Below are 18,428 nucleotides of genomic sequence, written 5' to 3'. Positions count from 1 at the left end.
GAGAAAACACAATCATAAAAAAAAAAAAAAAAAGTGATTACATTTCATTCGTTTGATTCATATGTGATGCGATAACAAATAATAATAAAATGTGAGCAATGTGAGAGAATGTAAATAAAAAATGCACAAATTCAGTAATAGTATTTCGTGTATTTAATATTTACTTTCAACAGCAACCAGAAAATGTTGAGCAGAACTTGAGTGGACTGGAGGAAATGTGACGTCATTGGACGCCTATGCATGTCCAGACGTGCAGAAACCGTCAGGCGGCGCCCCCTGTTGGTGGCTAGCACATACTGCATTACTCATCCTCTTCTTCATGAAAACATTTGAATGTCATTAGCATGTGAATAAAATGGGACGTGACGTGTTGCCATGACGATTGACATGATGAGAAATGGCGGTCGCGTTCTTGCGACGCTTCAATAACGTCGCTGACGTTACCTCATCGTCAGGAATCGCACGTGGTCTTTTTGTGGGCGTGGCAATGAGGCATCTCGCCAGTCGACTCCCTCGGCGGGCTGACGAAGGTGGTGGCGCCGTGCGTCCGGTGCAAGTAACCGTTGTAAAAATCTGCCGCCGTCATACGCTTGTGCAGGATGACCGCTTTGAAGGCCACCCAGCCGTCCTGCAAACAAACAACAACACTTGCCGTTGGCGCGTCAGTCGGCATCGCGACTGAAGGAAACGTTTCATTGGTCGACGGGTGGCACTCGGAAATCACGTGCTGGCGTTTTGCAAGAGGACAGTGAGGCAACGTTTTGTACGGAACTTGTTTGCTAAAATGTTGCAAAATGCCACGTGAACGTTGTGTGCGCGCGAGTGACCTTGCAGCAGACGGCGAGCGTGTTGGATTCCTTGCGGAAGCTCACGGACCCCGGCGTCCGTTCACCGCTCGCATCTGAAACGCGCACACACACAAAATGAAAGTCCCAGCGAGCGAACAGGAAGTGCACCGACACAAAGACGGACGGCGGCGGCGAGACTGGCCTGCAAAGGACATGTGACACGTCCCCGCAAAGTCCACAAGCTTGATGGTGCGATCCATCCACGTGGTCCGCAGACAGCGCTACACAAGCAAAGGCACAACATTTTCTTTCTTCTTTAAGTGTGAAGATGACAAAAATCTCTTCTAAAACGGCGAGATTATGGAAAATAAATCAATTAAAGATGATGAGGATTATGCTAAGTAAGATTTTTTTTAATGTGATTACTAAAAAATGTACAGTATATAAAAAGGTTTGATAAGGGGAACAAATTATTTTGAAAAAAAAGGACTACAAAATAGTTTTTAAAAACGGTGTGATTAAATTTAAAAAATGTAATTAAAAAAAAAGCTGTTTATTATGAATGTTTAAAATATGTGATTAGGATTTTTTATATGTTTTTGGAAAAGCATTTAAATATGGATGCGATTGAGAAAAAAAAAGAAAAAAGGGAAAAGATTCAAATCTTTCAAATAAAATGTGAAGATGACAAAAATCTTAAATACTTTATAAAAAGGTGATTTTGGGGAAAAAAAAGAAAGACATTTTTCGGAAGAAAAACAGTTAGCAAAAATTAAAAAAACATTAAAAAACTGATACTCAATTTTTTTTTAATGATTACGGGACGTTGGGGGGGGGCCTCAAAATTGAGATAAATTAAGTCAGTTTTAAAAGAGGTATTATTCCCCCCCAATTTTTTTTTAAGTGAGATAATGAAAAATAAATCTAATAATAGCTTTTGAAAAATGTGTGACAATTATTTACAAAATTAATTAAAACAAAAATCAGGCTTTCTTATTTAAAATAAATTTTCTTTCTATCTTTTTTTTTTTTTTTTTAAATAATCCGCCAACTACGACAAGGCGTCAAGCAAGTACTTGTCTGCCGATCTGATCCGGTGACGGTCACGCGATCGTGTCACCCCGGGCCACAAGAGGGCGCCGCTCACTCACCCACGATCTGATGGCTCGGTAGAGGCGGTCGATTTGCTGGCACGTTTGCTCCTCCCACACAATCCAGCACATGGAGGCGCTGATCTTGGGGGCTGTCGGGAGAACGAGAAATGTCAGTTCTTCGCTGGGCAACCAAACAGGAAGCGTTTCATACCATAGATGGCGCCGGTCGGGCTCTGCTCCCGCTTGTCAGCTATCTTCTGAGGCAAGTTCCGTAACGTGTCCAAGAGCTGCTTTCACAGAAAAAATCTTTGTTTGAACCACAGGGGGGCGCCAGTGTTCACAACGCCGCAATATGGAGGTCCCACTGACCAGCGGAGCTGCTTTGGCAGCGAGGACGTCGGCGAGCTCGTCGGCCGTGCTGGTCTCGGCCACTGCTTGGAGAGACTGGTTCAGGATTGGACCCACGTCGAACCTGAATGCAAGACACGGACACGCTCAATACACCCACGAGGAACTACTATTAATATGTTCTTTATACTTTACATATATATGTAGGAATTAGCCTTTAGCCTGTCTATGGGGTTTCGCATTGTTAAGGAGCATTAAGCTAAGAGGGCCACACAATGTGTTTAATAAAAAATAATAATAATTGTAATATATATATATATATATAATATATATTATTTTTAATAATTTTTAAATCCAGTTTTACAGTAGAGCTCCACTTTCTGTTTACCTGTGCGGTCGTATATGCATGATGGTCACGCCCGTCATGGCGTCTCCGTTGAGGATGGTGTGGAAGATGGGCGCGGGACCGCGCCAACGAGGAAGAAGGCTGGGATGGACGTTCAGGATGCCGCTGACATGCAAAGAACAAAACAAAAAAAAACGTGACATTTTGATGCGACATCAACAAGACAGCTTCCAAACCGTACGATGCAAAGTCTGCTAGCTTAATGCTAACATTTAATGCAAAATACCATACACAAGCTAACACAAATGAGCACAAATGTCACTTTAATTCTAAACCTTGCATAGATGGACGGTGTGATTGCATAGAGCAGCAACACATAGAAACAGAGCATGACAGCACTCATAAAAGGGATGCGTCACGTCACATAGATGCCACAAGATGGCGGCAAAGCACTTCAAATGGAGAGGATCATAAAACACCAACACCAATCATGAGTCCATGTTACATAAACAACCTCTCATCAGTAGTTACGCATGACATGAAGCTCATCAAGTGTCCTTACTCACTACGGGAACTTTTTGATGAGACTTTGTTGGAGCAAACACCCGAAAGACACAACCACGCCCACGTCAAAGCGTCCGTCCACGTCTCCCAGCGGCCATCGGTGCAGCGTGAGACACTCGCGCCGGGCGAAGTCCACCACCGGAACGTCGGTGCTCAGCGTTGTCACCTCCAACGAAGACACGGTGCCGCCCGCGCGACTCCTAGCACAAAAGCCGCTAGCACGTTAGCATGGCTGCAGACTGGGCTCCCTCTAGTGGTACGGGCAAGAATCACTGCCTAAATACAGTACAATACGCTTGCGTTTAATCTTGAAGAACAGTTTGTTTTTAACACTTAGGTCAATTTTTTTTTATTTGACCCTTAAGTAGCGTGCTAAAGAAAAAACAAAACATTATAAATTCTAGGCAAGAAAAGTATTTGCAATGATATCCCTTCTATTGGCCCTCACTCGTCGAAAGTTATTCTGATTAATATTGCATTTGTGTAAAAACAATGACGCGGATGATGAATCTGTCCCTTTTTAGTGGATTCAATGTCGCCTTACAGCGCCCGTATCTCAAGTTTGCACTCATAATGCAAGGCAAAAAAAACTACAACGTGTATCTTATAAAATCAACTCTTAAATTTGTACCTCAAGGCAACACAAACAACAACGTCAGACATGCACAGTCAATGCTAGCTAGCTGATGATCAATAAAGTTATTAGCAACACCAGAACCCACCAATCAAATTTTGGAGTGCTCTTACCTTTCTGTCGCAAGGACCTTAAGGGTCTTTACAGCGAAGTGATCCGAGCCAAAGAACAGGATCCTCCATGGGGGTCCGGACGAGCACAGGCGCCTGCGGGGCCCCCATGGCGGCCACAGGGTTTCTAGCTTCCGCCCCGCAGACGCCACACTGCCGCCACCGCTGAGCCGGAGGAGGCGGGGGACAGCCAGCGTGGCCCCAGCCACAATGCCGCCGCTCCCCATCCTCACATTGGGGCCCTGAAAGCCTCACCGGGCAGTCGGGGCTTCTCTTCACTAGTAGGAGAAAACACCAAAGTGACTAGAAGGTTACTTACGACACAAGTTGGACGACAGACAAGGAGGCCGCCATGTTTACAAACACACTTCCGGGGGTTCTTCTTCGATGGATTTAGCTGACTTCAGCACCCCCATCCGGATTTACTTGCACACGACATTAAAAAATAAAAGTTCCTTAATATGACGCATTAATTCAATTTATTATGTTTTGGTGTAATAATAAATTAGCTTATAAATATTTCTATATCATTTATTACATGTAAAAAAAATATATATATATTTGTTCTGCTATGCTTCCATTTTTATACACCCGTTTGATAGCACTACATAAATAAAAATGACTTGACATCACACCTTCAAAATAATCATTTCATTTATAAGCATTAGCAATATGTATGTTTAAATCAATAAAAATGTAATCTCATAATGTAATTATTATTAGTTACATTTTTTAAAGACAACATTTTGTTATTAATATCATTTTTATATGTATCAAAAATGTAAGTGTAACTTTTCTCGCTGACACAAGGGTACACAAAACTTTTACATGCAATCACAGAAACAAACATTAAAAAGCATTTTTGTTGTTTTATCTATTTATTAGTATTATTTACATTCCCAACGTGTGGTGACCGATATCATCATCATCATCATCATCATCATCATCATCCTGTCAGTTAATGTAAATGCACACCTGCTTAAAAGGCACGAAAGTCAAAATGTCAAAAGTCAAAGTATATGTTGTGTTCATCTGTCTCCTCCATCCTTCATCTGGTCCTCTTCGTCCTCCTTGTCCTCATCCTCCCGTTGGACTCGGGCTTTGTCCTCGTCGTCCGGCAGGGGCGGCTCAACCTCGGCCTCGGCGTGGGCCGGGGTGTCGGGGTACAGACAGGAAGTATTTCCGTCCTTCCACGTCACCACGATGCTCCCCGCTTTCACGTCGCCGGTGTCGCCGTTGCAGGGCGGCGCCCTTTGCTGCGTCTGCGCCGTCCTCTGTGACGACGGCGTGCCGCAGGCGAGCGCGTCGTCGTTGCCTCCCGGCCACATCTCGTCTGTGCCTTTGTGCGCCACCGCGGCGACCGCCTTGTACTTGGCGATCTTTCTCCTGTTCCTGACCACGCACAGGTGTAAGTTAGCTTGTGAGGCTACTTTGTTATCATTAGCATTAGCATGAGCACACCTGCTAGCCATGGCGCCCATTCCTAGCAAGAGAAAGCCGACCAGAAGGCAGACGAAGGCCAAACCCAACATCACAAACTTCCACACGGTCGCTGGAACAAATTTGAGTTGTGTGAAAATTAAAAATGTGTTAAAATGACATGAAAAGACATATTTGAATGACCTTTGACCCTGAATAAAAATCCTGCTTCCATTTGGTTGTTAATTATGATTGAGTTCTTACGATCTTCGGTGCGATAAAACCATCGCAGATATTCTTTCTGCTCATCCGTCATGGTCGCCTTCTTCTCTGCTGCCTCCGCTGCCGTACGCGCGTCGTGCGGTGACGCCCGACGCAACCCTGAGACCAACATCGGACCGTCAACACTCAACAGTAACATTGCATCTGGTTCATTTGCATAGTCATACAGAAGCTAACGTGCTAATAAATGCTAACATACCTTGTTCAATAGTTTTTCATTCGTTTAAATGACCTTACGCTCATGATGACCGTTCATCAATTAATTCCATAATCCATCCATCCATTACTTCATCATCCATCCATCATCATTCACATTCCTTTCATTCATTCACTCATGTATGTCTTACAGTACACTGATCTGAATATGACTAGATAGCTGATAGGCCAAGACTTTTGAAGCCGCGAGGCGGCCATATTGCTCCTCCCAAGAAACGTTTCCTCGGCATACGATCCTATACATTTACAGTATCGAAACTGGAGAACATTTGAGACAGCACTTAGTAGAAACAGCATGATTTATGATGATTTAAATTTGCTACACAAGAGGACTTCAGACATTTTACAACTTGCCTTAAATACATGTAGAAATTATATGCCTTTATGTCTTCAAATAAGCACATACTGTCCACTTGTTATTTTTATTTTCGTATTTTTGTACTTGTTAAAAAATAGTGACCACCCCGTCCCCGGCCCTATACTAACTGCCTACGAGCTGTACATGTCTAATCTCAGTCTGTACGTATACCGTATAGTTTATATAGTCTGCTCGCGAGATGGGAGGAGTAAGATGGCCGCTCTGTCGCTTCGACGGCTAGCACGGAAGTGTATGGGCTATCGGCTTTTTTTTTAATCAACTTTTTTGAACCATAGAAAAAGTACAGAACAGTATACCCGAAATAAACAAAATGAAACATTACATATTAGTATACTAATGTACAACATAAAGAAAATAAGTATGGCTATCGGCTATCCAGTCATATATATTCAGATCAGTGGACGTCTTACTACTGATGTGTTTGCAGAGGTCTTCTTCTCGTCCTTCTTCTTGACGTTTGCCAGGCGTGGGTCGCCACCTGTCGGTGGTGAGCATTATTGCCGTAGCGCGGCTGACCAGCGTGTTCCCGTCGCACCTCCACTCCAGCTCCGCCCCTTCCTGACAGGGCAGCGTGACGCGGGGCCGGCGCGCCGACAGACACCTGGACGTGACGGCGGACGCCAGCAGGCCGCGACCTTTCCACGACCACTGTTGGGCCTGCGTGGACGCGCGGCAGACGCGCAGAACGACGCCGCCGGATGGCCAGCGCTCCTCCAAACACGCGCCCCTGCGAGGGTGGCGCAGCAGGAAAGCCTCGCCTCCTGGTGACGTCACAGTGACATCACGGTAACGTATGCTGACTGCGTTATTAGTGTGACGACGTCATGGGACAGGATAATGACATCATACTCAGAGGAGAGGTCACAATGCAAGCCGCATACTAGCACTAGCATCATGCTAAATTATCATGGCCTCCTTTATGTCACAGCACTGACATGTCATGGCGCATACTGACGTCAATGTGACGTACGGACATCATGACACACTGAGTGACATCATCGCTACATAAACTAATACGGTGACGTCACTGGCCCGTCACGCTGCCATGCCCGGATACTGGCATGGGGACGTCACACGAACACACTTGGTGATAATGATGACGTCATGGTGACGTCCTACTGACATGATGAGCTGTTTTGATAATGATGACGTCATGGTGACGTCCTACTGACATGATGAGCTGTTTGAACGTGTTTGTTTTTTTTACCTGAGAGGAAGACGAAGAGAAGCAAACTGCCACCAAACATGTCTGAAAGGCACAACACGTTCATTCATGATTTTTTAAAACATTTTTGGACAATTCTTATCAAGTTTGTTGTTGTGACCCACACGAGCTATGACGTCAAACGTACGTATTAAAAAAGATACCTGAGTTTTTGTCTCAATATGAATTTAAAATACATACCTTGCTTTGTGTTGATAAAATAGGATACAATTCAATGTTGTCAAAATAATTGACACATCGAAGATAAATTCATATGACTAAAAGCGTGACTTGGACTTTTTCATTTCTTTTGTTGCCGGGCAGAAGAGCAAAAGTGTTGCAACCACATGGTTGACTTTGCTTCCACTATTTGACATTGACTTCATTTTGCACATCTCCTCTATATGAAGCAATTATTTTTGCCTTAAGACTCAAAATTGAGTTTTTTTTTACAGTCCATTAATATGCATTTTATGTATATTTTTTATTTTGGCGGAAAAAAAAGCTTCAATAATGTTCAGCAAAATATGAAGTTTTGACATTTTTACTTGAATCTTTAATTTATTTGACCCAAAATGATCAGCTTTCATTTGTTAAACTCGGAATACATATTTACTGAAGTATAATTGAATGAATGTGCTACGTTTGCACTTTCCAGGTCAGAAATGGAATCAATTCATACATCAATGAATGCATTTTCATGGTGTCGTTCCAATGTGGATGTGACATCATGTAACTTAGAAAGAAAGAAAGAAGTGAACTCACCGTGATGTTGCGTCTGCTGCGTGAAGTCCAAGACAAGTGAAAGTTTGACTACTTTTTAGTCGGACTTCACCATCGCGGGAACAAAGTTCGAAGCTTGTGTGTGTGTGTGTGTGTGTGCGTGTGTGTGTGTAGTTACTCTTTATGTGTGTTTTATGTTGGTGCGGCTGTGACTCACCGGTCAAACCGCGGCGGCCTTGGCTTTTATTTTTACAGTGGAGGTCAACGACATCACGGTGACGAGGAAGAGAACACACTAAACACGTGTTCGCTGAATCTTTAAAAAGGGGGTGGAGCTACAAGTGAACTGCCAATCACAAATGAGAGCTGCATTTCGACAGTTGCAATTCACGATACGCTCGCGCAGTCTCGTATCTCATTTTTATTCAAATTCCGGGACCTCATAAGCAAAAACATTGAGTTGTTTCCACCCAAATTGCCGGGAATTCTTTTGTACTTGCTACTTCGTAGACTGTTGAGCTCAACTAAATTTGCCACTTTATAAAAAGGCAAAATTGTAAATTTGCGAAGTCAAGTTGAGACAGAGAGTGTTGCGGTGGTTTATTTCCAAGTGTACAAAAGATGCGATCACCTCGTCGAGGCAAAGTCCTGCTGAAAGTCCGTGACGGCGCCCCCTTGTGGCTACAAGATGAGCGTCTGAGCCAGAATCTTGCGGTTGATCTCGGCCAACGCCACCGAGAACACGAACGCTCGCTCGTCCGACAGGCCCGCGTACACGTCCACTTCTTTCTCTTGTTTCTCTAAACGTCAACAATACACGCAGACAGACAAACGGAGTTTATTCAGTCCATCTCCACGCACACGCACACGCACTGGTGCACAGGCCCCTCCCCCCACCTTTGTCGTCATCGTGTTTCTTGAGTCCAACCGTCTTGGGTCGCCCCCGCCCCCTGCGGATGGGGTCGGCCTGGCCGTTGGGCCTCGGCTGCGGCCTCCTTCCGTCTCCGGCGTCGCCCCCGCCTGCCGGCGTCAGGCCGCTATCCGGGCGGTCGCGCCGGATGCGCTCCGTGCGTCGACGCTTGAACTCCAGCTTGTCTGCAAACACAAACAAACGCGCTGTTGTTTCTGGAACCTAAAAAAAAAAAAAAAGTACAGACCACGAGCAAGCGGGGTCTTTTACAAATTCTGCGTATTAGGGCCATAAATATATTTTTTTAGAGGGCAGGGGAAATATTTAGAGAAAAATGTTTTGCAAGAGAAAACTCGTAAATGTGCGAGTTTATAAAGTGGCAAATTTGCGAGAAAAAAACTCACATTAGACGATAGCTACGCTACGTGCATTTTTCGGAAGTTTCTAATTTGTCACTTTATAAACGTGCAAAAAAAAATCTTGCAATATTGCCGCTTCCCTCAAAAAATAAATACAAATAAATTATACGTGGCCCTAATACGCCGTCGCAGTCTTCAGTAGGGATAGACCGCGAATCGGCCTGACCAATTATCGGCGCCGATATTGGGCCTTTTGAGAATATCGGCATCGATACAAGGTTAATCTAAAACCATTTTCATTTCCGGCAACTTTAAATTTTTAGTTGACTTTATAAGAGATGCTGCTGACCCTGGGAACCTTCTGAAGCTTTTGTTCAACAAGAAAACGAATAAATGCAAAAGTTTAAGATTTCAGGTATTTTAAAATGTTAGAGAACTATAAAGAGTTATGGTATTTACTTGGTTAAGTTTCCATTTCACTTTTTAAGACGTACTGATAACATTGGCAGTTCCCTGAACATTTTGTTCGAAATTTTCAAGGATGTCTAAGATATATATATATATAAAAAAAAAAACACTAAATTTTTAAAAGTCTCAATTTTTTTTCAATAAACATGCTTTAAACATTACAACAAAGTCAAGATTGGCATTTGTACTTTAAAGAGTTTTGACGCCAATATTTCCCCCTTTTTTACTGAAAATTAATATCAGTTATCGGCCTCCTCGAGCACTAATAATCGGCATCGGCCCTGAAAAACCCCATTTAGGTCTTTCTCTTGTCTTCAGTAGTTCCTGCATACAAATCACACGCGTGACCTCTAAAAGCTGTGATCAAAAGTTCCAAGATCTACAAGTTCTTGTTACTTGAAGTTCTTGAAACGAGAAGAGTCCAGTTGGGTGTTATAAGCAACCGCCGCAAACGTTCCTGGACGTCGCAAAAAGTATTACCCACCTATCGATAACATTGGAAGGAAATGTCAACAAGAATTCTCCAAGTCCAAACAGACAAAGTCTCAGCTCCAGCGTAGCGTTCCTGCTGAAGCCATTTGCGACAAGAGGGCGGAGCCGCAAGTGGCCAACCATAGACAAACGAGAGCGGCACTTTGAACAAAAGAATTGGGTGCTCATCGTCTACATTTCCAATTTCAAATATTCATTTGTATTCAACTTGCAGGTGCTAAGCCTCTTCAAGTTTGATTGAGCTGGCCGGCAGCCGGTGCTGCTGTTTTGGTCAGCAACAGGGCGGACTCACCTGCGGCGTTTGTGGACGAGCACTCGTTCAACTTGGCGTTAAGGAGCTTCCTGCTAATGAACACGTAACCACACGGGCACGACTTGCACGCCACGGGAATCTGACGAAACAAAGAAACAGGAAGCACAAGTTCATCACTTCCTGGTGGCCTCGCAGGACAGCGCGACGCCGTGTGGATGGATGATGATGTGCACGACGGCGCAAGGCTCATCTGGATGGGAACTTTTCAAATAGCAAAACTTGTTTTCTTACATTCGCATGACTAAAATCATAAACACTTAGAGCTTAAATGATGTATATTACTATTAACATGTTTTTTTATCATGTTAATAGGCTAATTTGTGTCATTTAACAATAGCCTGTGTTATTTAGAACTCTTACTAATATTTTGATGCTCTTGTATTGCTAAATAAAGTCATCAAAATATTAGAAACAGGCCTCATTGTGACGTATTATGGACACATGACTCAAATTGTAATTAAATGACATTATTATGTTTGTAAAGGATTTTAAATATATTGTGTACAACATGTAATGCTGGTAAATGGGTGCATAATCATAATTTTTAGGTGGCCAATGTGCACGTAGATGTGGAATTCAGGAAAAAATGTTGAGGATATTTATCAAAGCTACATTTTGACGACACGAAATAAATCATTTAAAATATCAAATCTACATAGTTGACACAGATTAACCGTCGCTAAGTAGGTTACACGCGCGAATAATTTAATCTTCGTTACTGAGGACGAAGACGTTGAATTATTCGCAGGACAAACGAGAATTGAAGTGTTGTTTTTTTGCTGTAATTTTGGGGGGTCCGAATGAAGAAAAATAGGACGTGAGCACGACACAGGCTCCAACGTATTTCCGCCAAACGAGCTAACGCCAAGAAATGAAATGAACATTTTTTTTTAAAGACACAAAAACAGATGAAATCAAAGACATTTTCGCTCACCTGTTGGTCGCATTCGGGACAAGATTTTGTAGCCATTTTGACTTTCTTTGTTTTATTTGTCGACATAGTCTGACTGCAACAACGACGAAAACGGCTCGCCTCGTCTTCGCAAACTTGTCCTCACATGGATGGATACATCACAAATACAGGCAAATTAAATATATAAAACACGCTTATTATTAAATAACCGACGCCCCGGCCAGCAGCTCTAACGTTAAAATTAAAAAATTTAAAAAGTAATAATTCGGGTCCTCGAGTTACGCGCATGCGCACACGGTGTCCTCCAGCTGCTTAGTGGCGTTCATGGAACGTGGGAAAAACAAACATTTCAGGCTTCTGTTTTTGTTTTTTTAGATGACAATATTATGTTGACAAGTTTGAACTGGGAATGTACATAATATTTTTCAATATGTTTTATCTACTCCCGTGTTTATTACTTATACATCCCCAAAAGATGGTTCTATGAGTTATGCAGGCTTCACGGTCCACCCTCGAAACGTCCACAAAAAGAGTGGCTTGTTTATGAATTAGAGTGAAGCCAAATCATGGAGAAATATTCAATTTGGCGTTTCATAAAAAAAAAAAGCACAGAAAGCCTTTCTTTAGCCTGGAGCTAACGTTGCCTAATCCTTGCTGGTATTATCTTATTGGTCACGTATAAAACTACAATGAATACAACCATATCCTTGACATGAAGTAAAAAGAATTATATTTGCATATTACGCAATTTCCTGTTTACGCCCAGAATCAGAAATGTTAAAGGTAATCTATTATTTTATTCACAATTTGAAAGACTTGCCACGTGTCTTAAGATGTATGTGACATGCTTTCACCAAAACACTCCAAGGATCAACAACTGAAGACGACTTTTACAGCATATTTCTCAAAATGATGTAATTGACTGATTTTAGGGGTGGAGCCATCTCATTCTCATGCAGCGAGCCAGGAGGGATGCCGTTCAAATCTATTATTAATGTCGCAGTGTGATCATGACATCACCAAAAACAAATAACACCCACTATGATAGAGTAATACACTGCTATTGTATTATAACAAACTAATGTTAATCTGCAAACAATGCAGCTCTACTTACCTTTTGGCTTTGACATTTTGGCCAAAGTGCCCCCCGCGGTCCATCGTCCCAAATGAGCCTCTCAATTATTGGAAGCACAGCAGAAGAGGGCGAGAACTTGACTTAATTCACAAACTGTCTGTTTTTGCGTTTGAACTTCTCAAAAATAACGTACACAAGACATGAACTTTTGTCCCCTTTAAGATAATACGAGACGCTTCTTTATATTAACGATAATACTTTATTGTATCGATATAGTGCCTATGCAAAATTAACAAAAAGCAAATACATTGTTAAGAATGTATTTTATTTCCGTAAATGACAACCTTAATTCTTATCGACTCATTTCTCATGGGTGTGATTTACAAGTGTGTGTGTGGCGGGGGGGGGGGGGGATTTGCACACTGACACTTCCTCAACCAAAACAAACAAATAAAAGACGAGCAGATGATGAGGGAAAACTTTTGCAAATCATCCACTAATCTTACACACAAAGCACGTGAACTTCGTCTCATGTTTGAGGCCGAGGTCACGTGATCAGGCGAGGCGGGGCTTAGAGGACACATTAGTGGACACTGGACAACATGATGCACGTTAAGCAGCTTCTTATAAAAAGCCATTTAAGCATTTATTCCTTATCTGAGAGTAAATGCGCAATCGGCTTTCCAACACTTGTCCAAGCAGTCACTGACGACGCTCCACTAGAGGTAATCATACCTACTCATCATCATCATCATCATCATCATCATCATAAAATGGATGGTGGGGGGAAATGCTGGAACTCCTCGTGTTTGTGTTGTGCATCCAAGTGGCGTCAATCGTTTCAGAGGACCAGTCCCTCGTAGACGGGCCCCTCGGCCTCGGGCGCCTCCCTCTGCAGGCGCAGGTGCTCCAGCGTGTTGTGGAAGTGTTTGTTGATCTGCTCGCTCTCCTCGCTGGCCTCCAGGTTGGGGAGGTCCTCTCGGATCTTCTGGATCAGCTGGTTCAGAACCTGCACCGTCACCTGCGCTCGCAAGAAGTTCACAATCACAAAACATTTCAGGGAGAAATACATTCCGAGAGTGTTTACCACCGTCTCGTCTGTCAAGTGGAAGGAACATGTGCCGATATCAAATCAATAGAAGAGCAAATACCATGCAGTGAAAAAACAACAACAAAAACAACCTAGGTGTCAGGCGATTAAATGTTTTAATCGTAATTAATCGCATGACTTCAATAATTAACTTACAATTAATTGCAAATTAATCGCACATTTTATATCTCAATTTGTATATAATTTTATAATAAAATAAAAAATAAAATATTTTTTGGGCTAATTTTTCATACTCTTTTTAAAACAAGTGGAAAGAAATGTTAACTTAATAGAATAATTTTTAAAATCGTAATTAATGGCATGACTGCAATAATTAACTCACGATTAATTGCAAATGTTATATCTAAATTTGTATCTAATTTTACAATAAAATGTACAATAACTTTTTTTGCAAAATTTTCATACTCTTTAAAACAAGTGGAAATAAATTTCAACTTAATAGAAACATGGTTAAAAAAAAAATCACTGATACAGTAATTTCATAACAATTCATAAAATTGTTTTAAAATGAAAAATATGTATTGTACTGTAAAAAAACGAGTCATTTTTGTTTTCATAATAAGAGCTGACAAATTTTGTAAAATGAAGTAACTTGTGAACTTCTGCACATTTTTTAAATAGTAAAATACAACTTGACGAAAGACCCAACAATTATGTGTATTATTTAGAGGTGTTAGTCGATTAATTTTTTTTTATCGTAATTAATGGCATGACTGCAATAATTAACTCACGATTAATCGCAAATTTTATATCTAAATTTGCATCTAATTTTACAATAAAATGTACAAGAACTTTTTCTTGCCAATTTTTCATACTCTTGTTAACATAAATGTGGGAAGAAATGTTAACATAATAGAAATTTGGTTGCATTTTTTAGTCATTGATTCAGTCATTTCATAATTCAAGAAACCAAAACAAAATGGAGGCATGTTTGAAGCAAGTGGGAATGCGGTGTTGTCCGGTGACGGTCTTACGGCATCGTTTTCCCTCTCGTAGAAGCAGACGTATCTGTTGAGGATCTCGATGAAGAGCTGCACTTGCAGCGAGGGGTCCATACACTGGTTGGCGATCTTCAGCGCTTTCTTCAGACACTCCATCACGCGCTTGCCGTCTCGGATCTGACACGCAAAATGCCAACGGTTACACATGGACCAGCCGAACACGTCGCAAAATAGATTACAAGACAACCCTCAGTACCGGCGCGGGCTTTCATAAAGTCATTTTACAACATCAGCCACTTTCGATTACGATTAGCAATTTATTGAGGTTTTTGACTCAGGCATCCACATATAATCCCGAAAGAAGGAAGGCAGAAAAGGAAGGAAGGAAAGAGGGGACAGAAGGAAGGAACACAAAAGAAAGAAGGAAAGGAAGTAAAAAAGGAAGGAACGGGAGAAGGAAATAAGGAAAATATTTAAAGAAGGAAAGGACACAAGAAATGGGCGGCAGAAGAGGAATGAAGGAAAGAAAGAGAAAAAGCAGAATTGAACAGAAGAGAGGAAGGAGGGAGGGAAGGGAAGGAAGGGGGTAGAAGGAAGGACGGCTGGATGAAAGAAAATTGGAATGAATACAGGAAAAAAAATGAAGGAATGAAGAGTAGGAAGAAAGAAATAAGACAAGATGGGCATGAATTACAGGCAGACAGGCAGGCAGACAGGCGCTGGTACCTCTTCGTGGTTCTTGTCGGTGCTGCGCCCGGACCAGAAGAGGTGCGCGCAGATGCTGACGGCGCGACACTGGTCGGGTTTCTTGAGCAGCTTGGAGGCGGCCAAAGCGCACTGCGTCCTCAGCGGCTCGTGGTTCTCTTCGCTGAAGCACTTGGTGCGCTCGAACGTGCCGATGATCAGCGTGATGGCCGCCAGCTGCGCTTTGGAGTCGCTGATCTCGTCCTCGTACAGCGAGAAGGCCTGCAAAGACGTCGCTGGGTTGAGCGCCGGAACCGCACCGATACTTGTCGATGCAATCAATTCATTTTGACAGCTCCAGCAGGTATCGCGCCTCGCACAAGAGGGAAGGAGGCGGGGCTTATACCTGCGACATGAACTCGTAGGCGACCGTCTCGTGGTTCTCAAAGCCGATCTCGCCGGCCGCCAGCGCCCCCTGCAGGAAGAGTCGCAGCGGCAGCTCGGCCAACTCGGCCTTGATTAAGGCGCTGATGGTCTGATGGGCGAAGGAGAAGATCTTCTGACACTTCTTCTCCCACTTATCGTCCTGAAGGAGGGACACCAAAGATACAGAAACGCATAAGCTCAAGTTCATTTTTTTGTGACAATAATAATAATAATGTCAAGCAGAAGAGTATAATGGATTTGAAAAAGATTCAATAGTGACAGCCCTATTTGGAACAATATTCTTTCTGTTTTTGTACAGCATGAAACGCAACGAAAATCACCATTAAAACGAGCACAACAATCAACATGTACTTTCCAAAAGATGGCTGCCTTCACCTGCAACACAGCAACATCCTGTTTCTCCTAATGTTGAAACTAAAACCTAGGCTCTATGAAGATGAACTTTTATGGTTTGGCTGGGCTCGACATGCGCTTTCGAGTAAATAAATAAATTCATACATAAATAAATGAATTAATAACGAATACTGCGTCTGACTTCTTTTAGCAAAACGTGACCAACCTTATCGACAGCTTCTAAGATTGTTTACGGCCTCATCGGCTCAAGCAACAAGAGTGGATAAATGAGCTGAAACGGTGGCAGTGGACCATTTTTCATGACATCCTCTCACCTTGCGGCATTAGTAGGAAGTGGTTTGTCATGTTTTCTTTTTTTTAACTCATTCATTGCCTGCCCAGTAAAAATCGAAAAAGTATACCCGGACTTCGTGGAGCGTTCGTGGGGAAAAAAGACCTGGAGTGAGAGCAGGGCAAGCCGGAGGCAGCGTCCTCGGGCATGACATTGGGCAAGATGTCGGCCCTCTATCTCCGAAACGCAAGATTGTGGAGTGACGAACCGTTGGAAAAATTGTTTAAAAAAAAAAAAAATCGGTCCGAGGGTCGCCCTAAGCCCATGGAACCTTTTCATGGAAGGACTTCCTCCAGGAACCGGGAGAATGGGTACATGGAAGTCTGGTAAGGCACCCTGGAGGTATCCCCGGGTCCTCTGGGAGGACCTCCATGAATCGTGAAAATGGTAACTCATTCACTGCCGGCCCAGTAAAAATGGATCTTTTGACGTCTATAGCCGTCGATGGTAGCAAATGTGCTTTGGCAGCTTGTGTGCCCACATCTGCAATGCTCATTGAAAGCGGACCAACACAAAGTGTTAGCATGTAAACACAACAACACCACCAATTCCAGTTCGTACCCAAAGTCACGCCCCCAAAATGAACGACAAGGGCAAAGAATAAGGTGGATGAGATACGGACAAAACAAGGAAGCAGCGGTAGAAGCACAAGACAAAGATGAGAAGAAGAAGAAGAAGAAGAAGTAACCGTAGTACAAAGTAGCAGAAGTAGAAAGAGGAAGTAGAAAGAGAGAGGCACGCGGAGTAGCCCGAGGGGCTTACCAGAGACGAGTTGTCCTTGTATCTGAAGGCCAGCTGGTAAGCGGCAAAGACCAGCGGAGGGAGCGTGTATCGGATCCTTTGGTTTCCGCCTGCGCCAAAATGTTTGCGGGCCGTGTTCAGGATCTGCCGGCAAAGTCAGCATCAACACGTTCAAAAGCAATTACAGCAAGTGGCCGAAGACGATGATGAAGACGATGATGATGAAGAACGCGGACCCACCAGGTACTGCTGATCGGGATCGTCCGAGTGCAGCAGGTGAATGAAGCGACCCACGAGGCTCTGCTCCTCCGCAAAATCCTCGGGGTCCTGTTCATCCGCCGGCTGGTCCGGCTGGTCCTGGATCAGCGTGGACACCAGGGTCAAGATGGCGTCCACCTGTCGGGCCCGGCGGAAAGAGAGCGAGAACCTTCGGTGAAAATGGCATCGCTTTCAGAGCGTAGGATGGGAGCCAACTTTCTGTCGCATCACGCTTGACAAACTATTGGTACTTCCTTGCAAACGCCAAAGACATTATTAAAAAAAAAAAGCTGTGAAACTTTTCTTCCATCAATAACTTCCAAGGAAATAATAGAAATAAACGTTTTCGTCACCGATAATGTTAAAAGAAGCACTTGTTCTTGGAAAACGGTCCTTTTCCCAAAACATTTACAGTATGTGAACATTAACAAATCAATTTAAAATGTTCAATAATTTAAATTCATAAAATGGTGGCAAAGCCCAATAAGCTAGCAACACTGACTGCGTTTGTCAAAATCTTTAGAAAATGCAAATAAATAAAAAGCTTTCTCAAAATATTTTTTCCCTCCAAAAATCATTTCAAAAAGTAGTTTTAATTTTTTTTAATATTAAAAAAAATTAAGAAAAAATTAAAAACAACGCAAAAAAAACTTTTGACTGCTTGCAGACATTTTTAGAAATTGCTATAAATAAATAAATTAAAAAATATATATAAAGCTCTCTCAAAATAAAATTCCCCTCCAAAAATCATTTCAAAAAGTAGTTTTATCTAAAAAAAAAATCTTAAAAAAAAAAACCTGACTGCGCTAGAATGACATTTGAAGAGGGATGTGGTCATGTGTACACTTTTCCCTTTTTTGTCAACTTCCAGTAGGAGAATGAAGGGCTCAAAAAGGCCAAAGTGCATTTTGTCACCAAACGGTT

General features: G+C 42.5%; 4 protein-coding genes across 6 annotated transcripts in view; all 4 read right to left on the bottom strand.

Annotated features, from left to right (window-relative positions):
* Window positions 1-138: 138 nt before the first annotated feature.
* mtfmt (mitochondrial methionyl-tRNA formyltransferase) lies at window positions 139-4,261 on the bottom strand. 3 transcript variants are annotated; one of them, XM_086071220.1, is made up of 10 exons: window positions 3,888-4,261; window positions 3,143-3,340; window positions 2,619-2,741; window positions 2,252-2,354; window positions 2,094-2,169; window positions 1,940-2,031; window positions 991-1,069; window positions 828-901; window positions 445-628; window positions 139-315 (listed from the first exon to the last, which is right to left on the bottom strand). In XM_086071220.1, the coding sequence occupies exons 1-9, from the start codon at window positions 4,109-4,111 to the stop codon at window positions 452-454; spliced, it is 1,146 nt and encodes a 381-aa protein (XP_085927346.1). In that variant the 5' UTR covers window positions 4,112-4,261; the 3' UTR covers window positions 139-315; window positions 445-451. The 3 variants fall into 3 exon arrangements, with proteins under 3 accessions (XP_085927346.1, XP_085927345.1, XP_085927348.1); XM_086071219.1 differs by having other exon boundaries at window positions 139-628; XM_086071222.1 differs by lacking the exons at window positions 828-901; window positions 991-1,069 and having other exon boundaries at window positions 139-628.
* Window positions 4,262-4,736: 475 nt separating this feature from the next.
* LOC147176541 (uncharacterized) lies at window positions 4,737-8,326 on the bottom strand. The gene is made up of 6 exons (XM_086071240.1): window positions 8,150-8,326; window positions 7,388-7,429; window positions 6,591-6,941; window positions 5,568-5,684; window positions 5,346-5,436; window positions 4,737-5,276 (listed from the first exon to the last, which is right to left on the bottom strand). Exons 2-6 carry the CDS (start codon window positions 7,425-7,427, stop codon window positions 4,913-4,915), a joined length of 963 nt encoding a protein of 320 aa, XP_085927366.1. The 5' UTR covers window positions 7,428-7,429; window positions 8,150-8,326; the 3' UTR covers window positions 4,737-4,912.
* A 367-nt stretch (window positions 8,327-8,693) lies between these two features.
* On the bottom strand, window positions 8,694-11,895 carry hdip1 (HDAC and MIER1 interacting protein 1). The gene is made up of 4 exons (XM_086071258.1): window positions 11,584-11,895; window positions 10,629-10,728; window positions 9,005-9,202; window positions 8,694-8,907 (listed from the first exon to the last, which is right to left on the bottom strand). Exons 1-4 carry the CDS (start codon window positions 11,647-11,649, stop codon window positions 8,789-8,791), a joined length of 483 nt encoding a protein of 160 aa, XP_085927384.1. The 5' UTR covers window positions 11,650-11,895; the 3' UTR covers window positions 8,694-8,788.
* Window positions 11,896-12,873: 978 nt separating this feature from the next.
* Window positions 12,874-18,428, bottom strand: part of vps35 (VPS35 retromer complex component) — a 14,530-nt gene continuing 8,975 nt past the window's right edge. Inside the window, exons 15-20 of the mRNA XM_086071331.1 lie at window positions 17,487-17,642; window positions 17,268-17,390; window positions 15,780-15,959; window positions 15,416-15,655; window positions 14,723-14,866; window positions 12,874-13,658 (exon numbers count right to left, since the gene is read on the bottom strand). Of these exons, the coding sequence (XP_085927457.1) occupies window positions 13,479-13,658; window positions 14,723-14,866; window positions 15,416-15,655; window positions 15,780-15,959; window positions 17,268-17,390; window positions 17,487-17,642 (1,023 nt within the window). The 3' untranslated portion in view covers window positions 12,874-13,478. The remainder of the gene's footprint in view (window positions 13,659-14,722; window positions 14,867-15,415; window positions 15,656-15,779; window positions 15,960-17,267; window positions 17,391-17,486; window positions 17,643-18,428) is intronic.

Source organism: Leptonotus elevatus, chromosome 3 (genome assembly GCF_054856555.1).
Source record: "Leptonotus elevatus isolate MCC_2025b chromosome 3, RoL_Lele_1.0, whole genome shotgun sequence".
NCBI classification, from domain to species: Eukaryota; Metazoa; Chordata; class Actinopteri; order Syngnathiformes; family Syngnathidae; genus Leptonotus; species Leptonotus elevatus.
Note: the sequence above shows the minus strand (reverse complement) of the source record. Positions and strands in the feature narration are given on the sequence as shown.

What these genes read in the sequence shown, in the direction of transcription:
- mtfmt (XM_086071219.1), bottom strand. Translation starts at nt 4,111, where the DNA reads ATGGGGAGCGGCGGCATTGTGGCTGGGGCCACGCTGGCTGTCCCCCGC. An exon ending in AAGGTCCTTGCGACAGAAAG is followed by an intron (nt 3,341 to 3,887) that starts GTAAGAGCACTC and finishes CTTTTGTGCTAG; the next exon opens with GAGTCGCGCGGGCGGCACCG. An exon ending in CTCATCAAAAAGTTCCCGTA is followed by an intron (nt 2,742 to 3,142) that starts GTGAGTAAGGAC and finishes TTTGCATGTCAG; the next exon opens with CGGCATCCTGAACGTCCATC.
- LOC147176541 (XM_086071240.1), bottom strand. Translation starts at nt 7,427, where the DNA reads ATGTTTGGTGGCAGTTTGCTTCTCTTCGTCTTCCTCTCAG. An exon ending in CCTCTGCAAACACATCAGTA is followed by an intron (nt 5,685 to 6,590) that starts GTAAGACGTCCA and finishes TGTTGGTCTCAG; the next exon opens with GGTTGCGTCGGGCGTCACCG. An exon ending in GTTTTATCGCACCGAAGATC is followed by an intron (nt 5,437 to 5,567) that starts GTAAGAACTCAA and finishes AATTTGTTCCAG; the next exon opens with CGACCGTGTGGAAGTTTGTG.
- hdip1 (XM_086071258.1), bottom strand. Translation starts at nt 11,649, where the DNA reads ATGTCGACAAATAAAACAAAGAAAGTCAAAATGGCTACAAAATCTTGT. An exon ending in GTCCCGAATGCGACCAACAG is followed by an intron (nt 10,729 to 11,583) that starts GTGAGCGAAAAT and finishes TTGTTTCGTCAG; the next exon opens with ATTCCCGTGGCGTGCAAGTC. An exon ending in CTCGTCCACAAACGCCGCAG is followed by an intron (nt 9,203 to 10,628) that starts GTGAGTCCGCCC and finishes TTGTGTTTGCAG; the next exon opens with ACAAGCTGGAGTTCAAGCGT.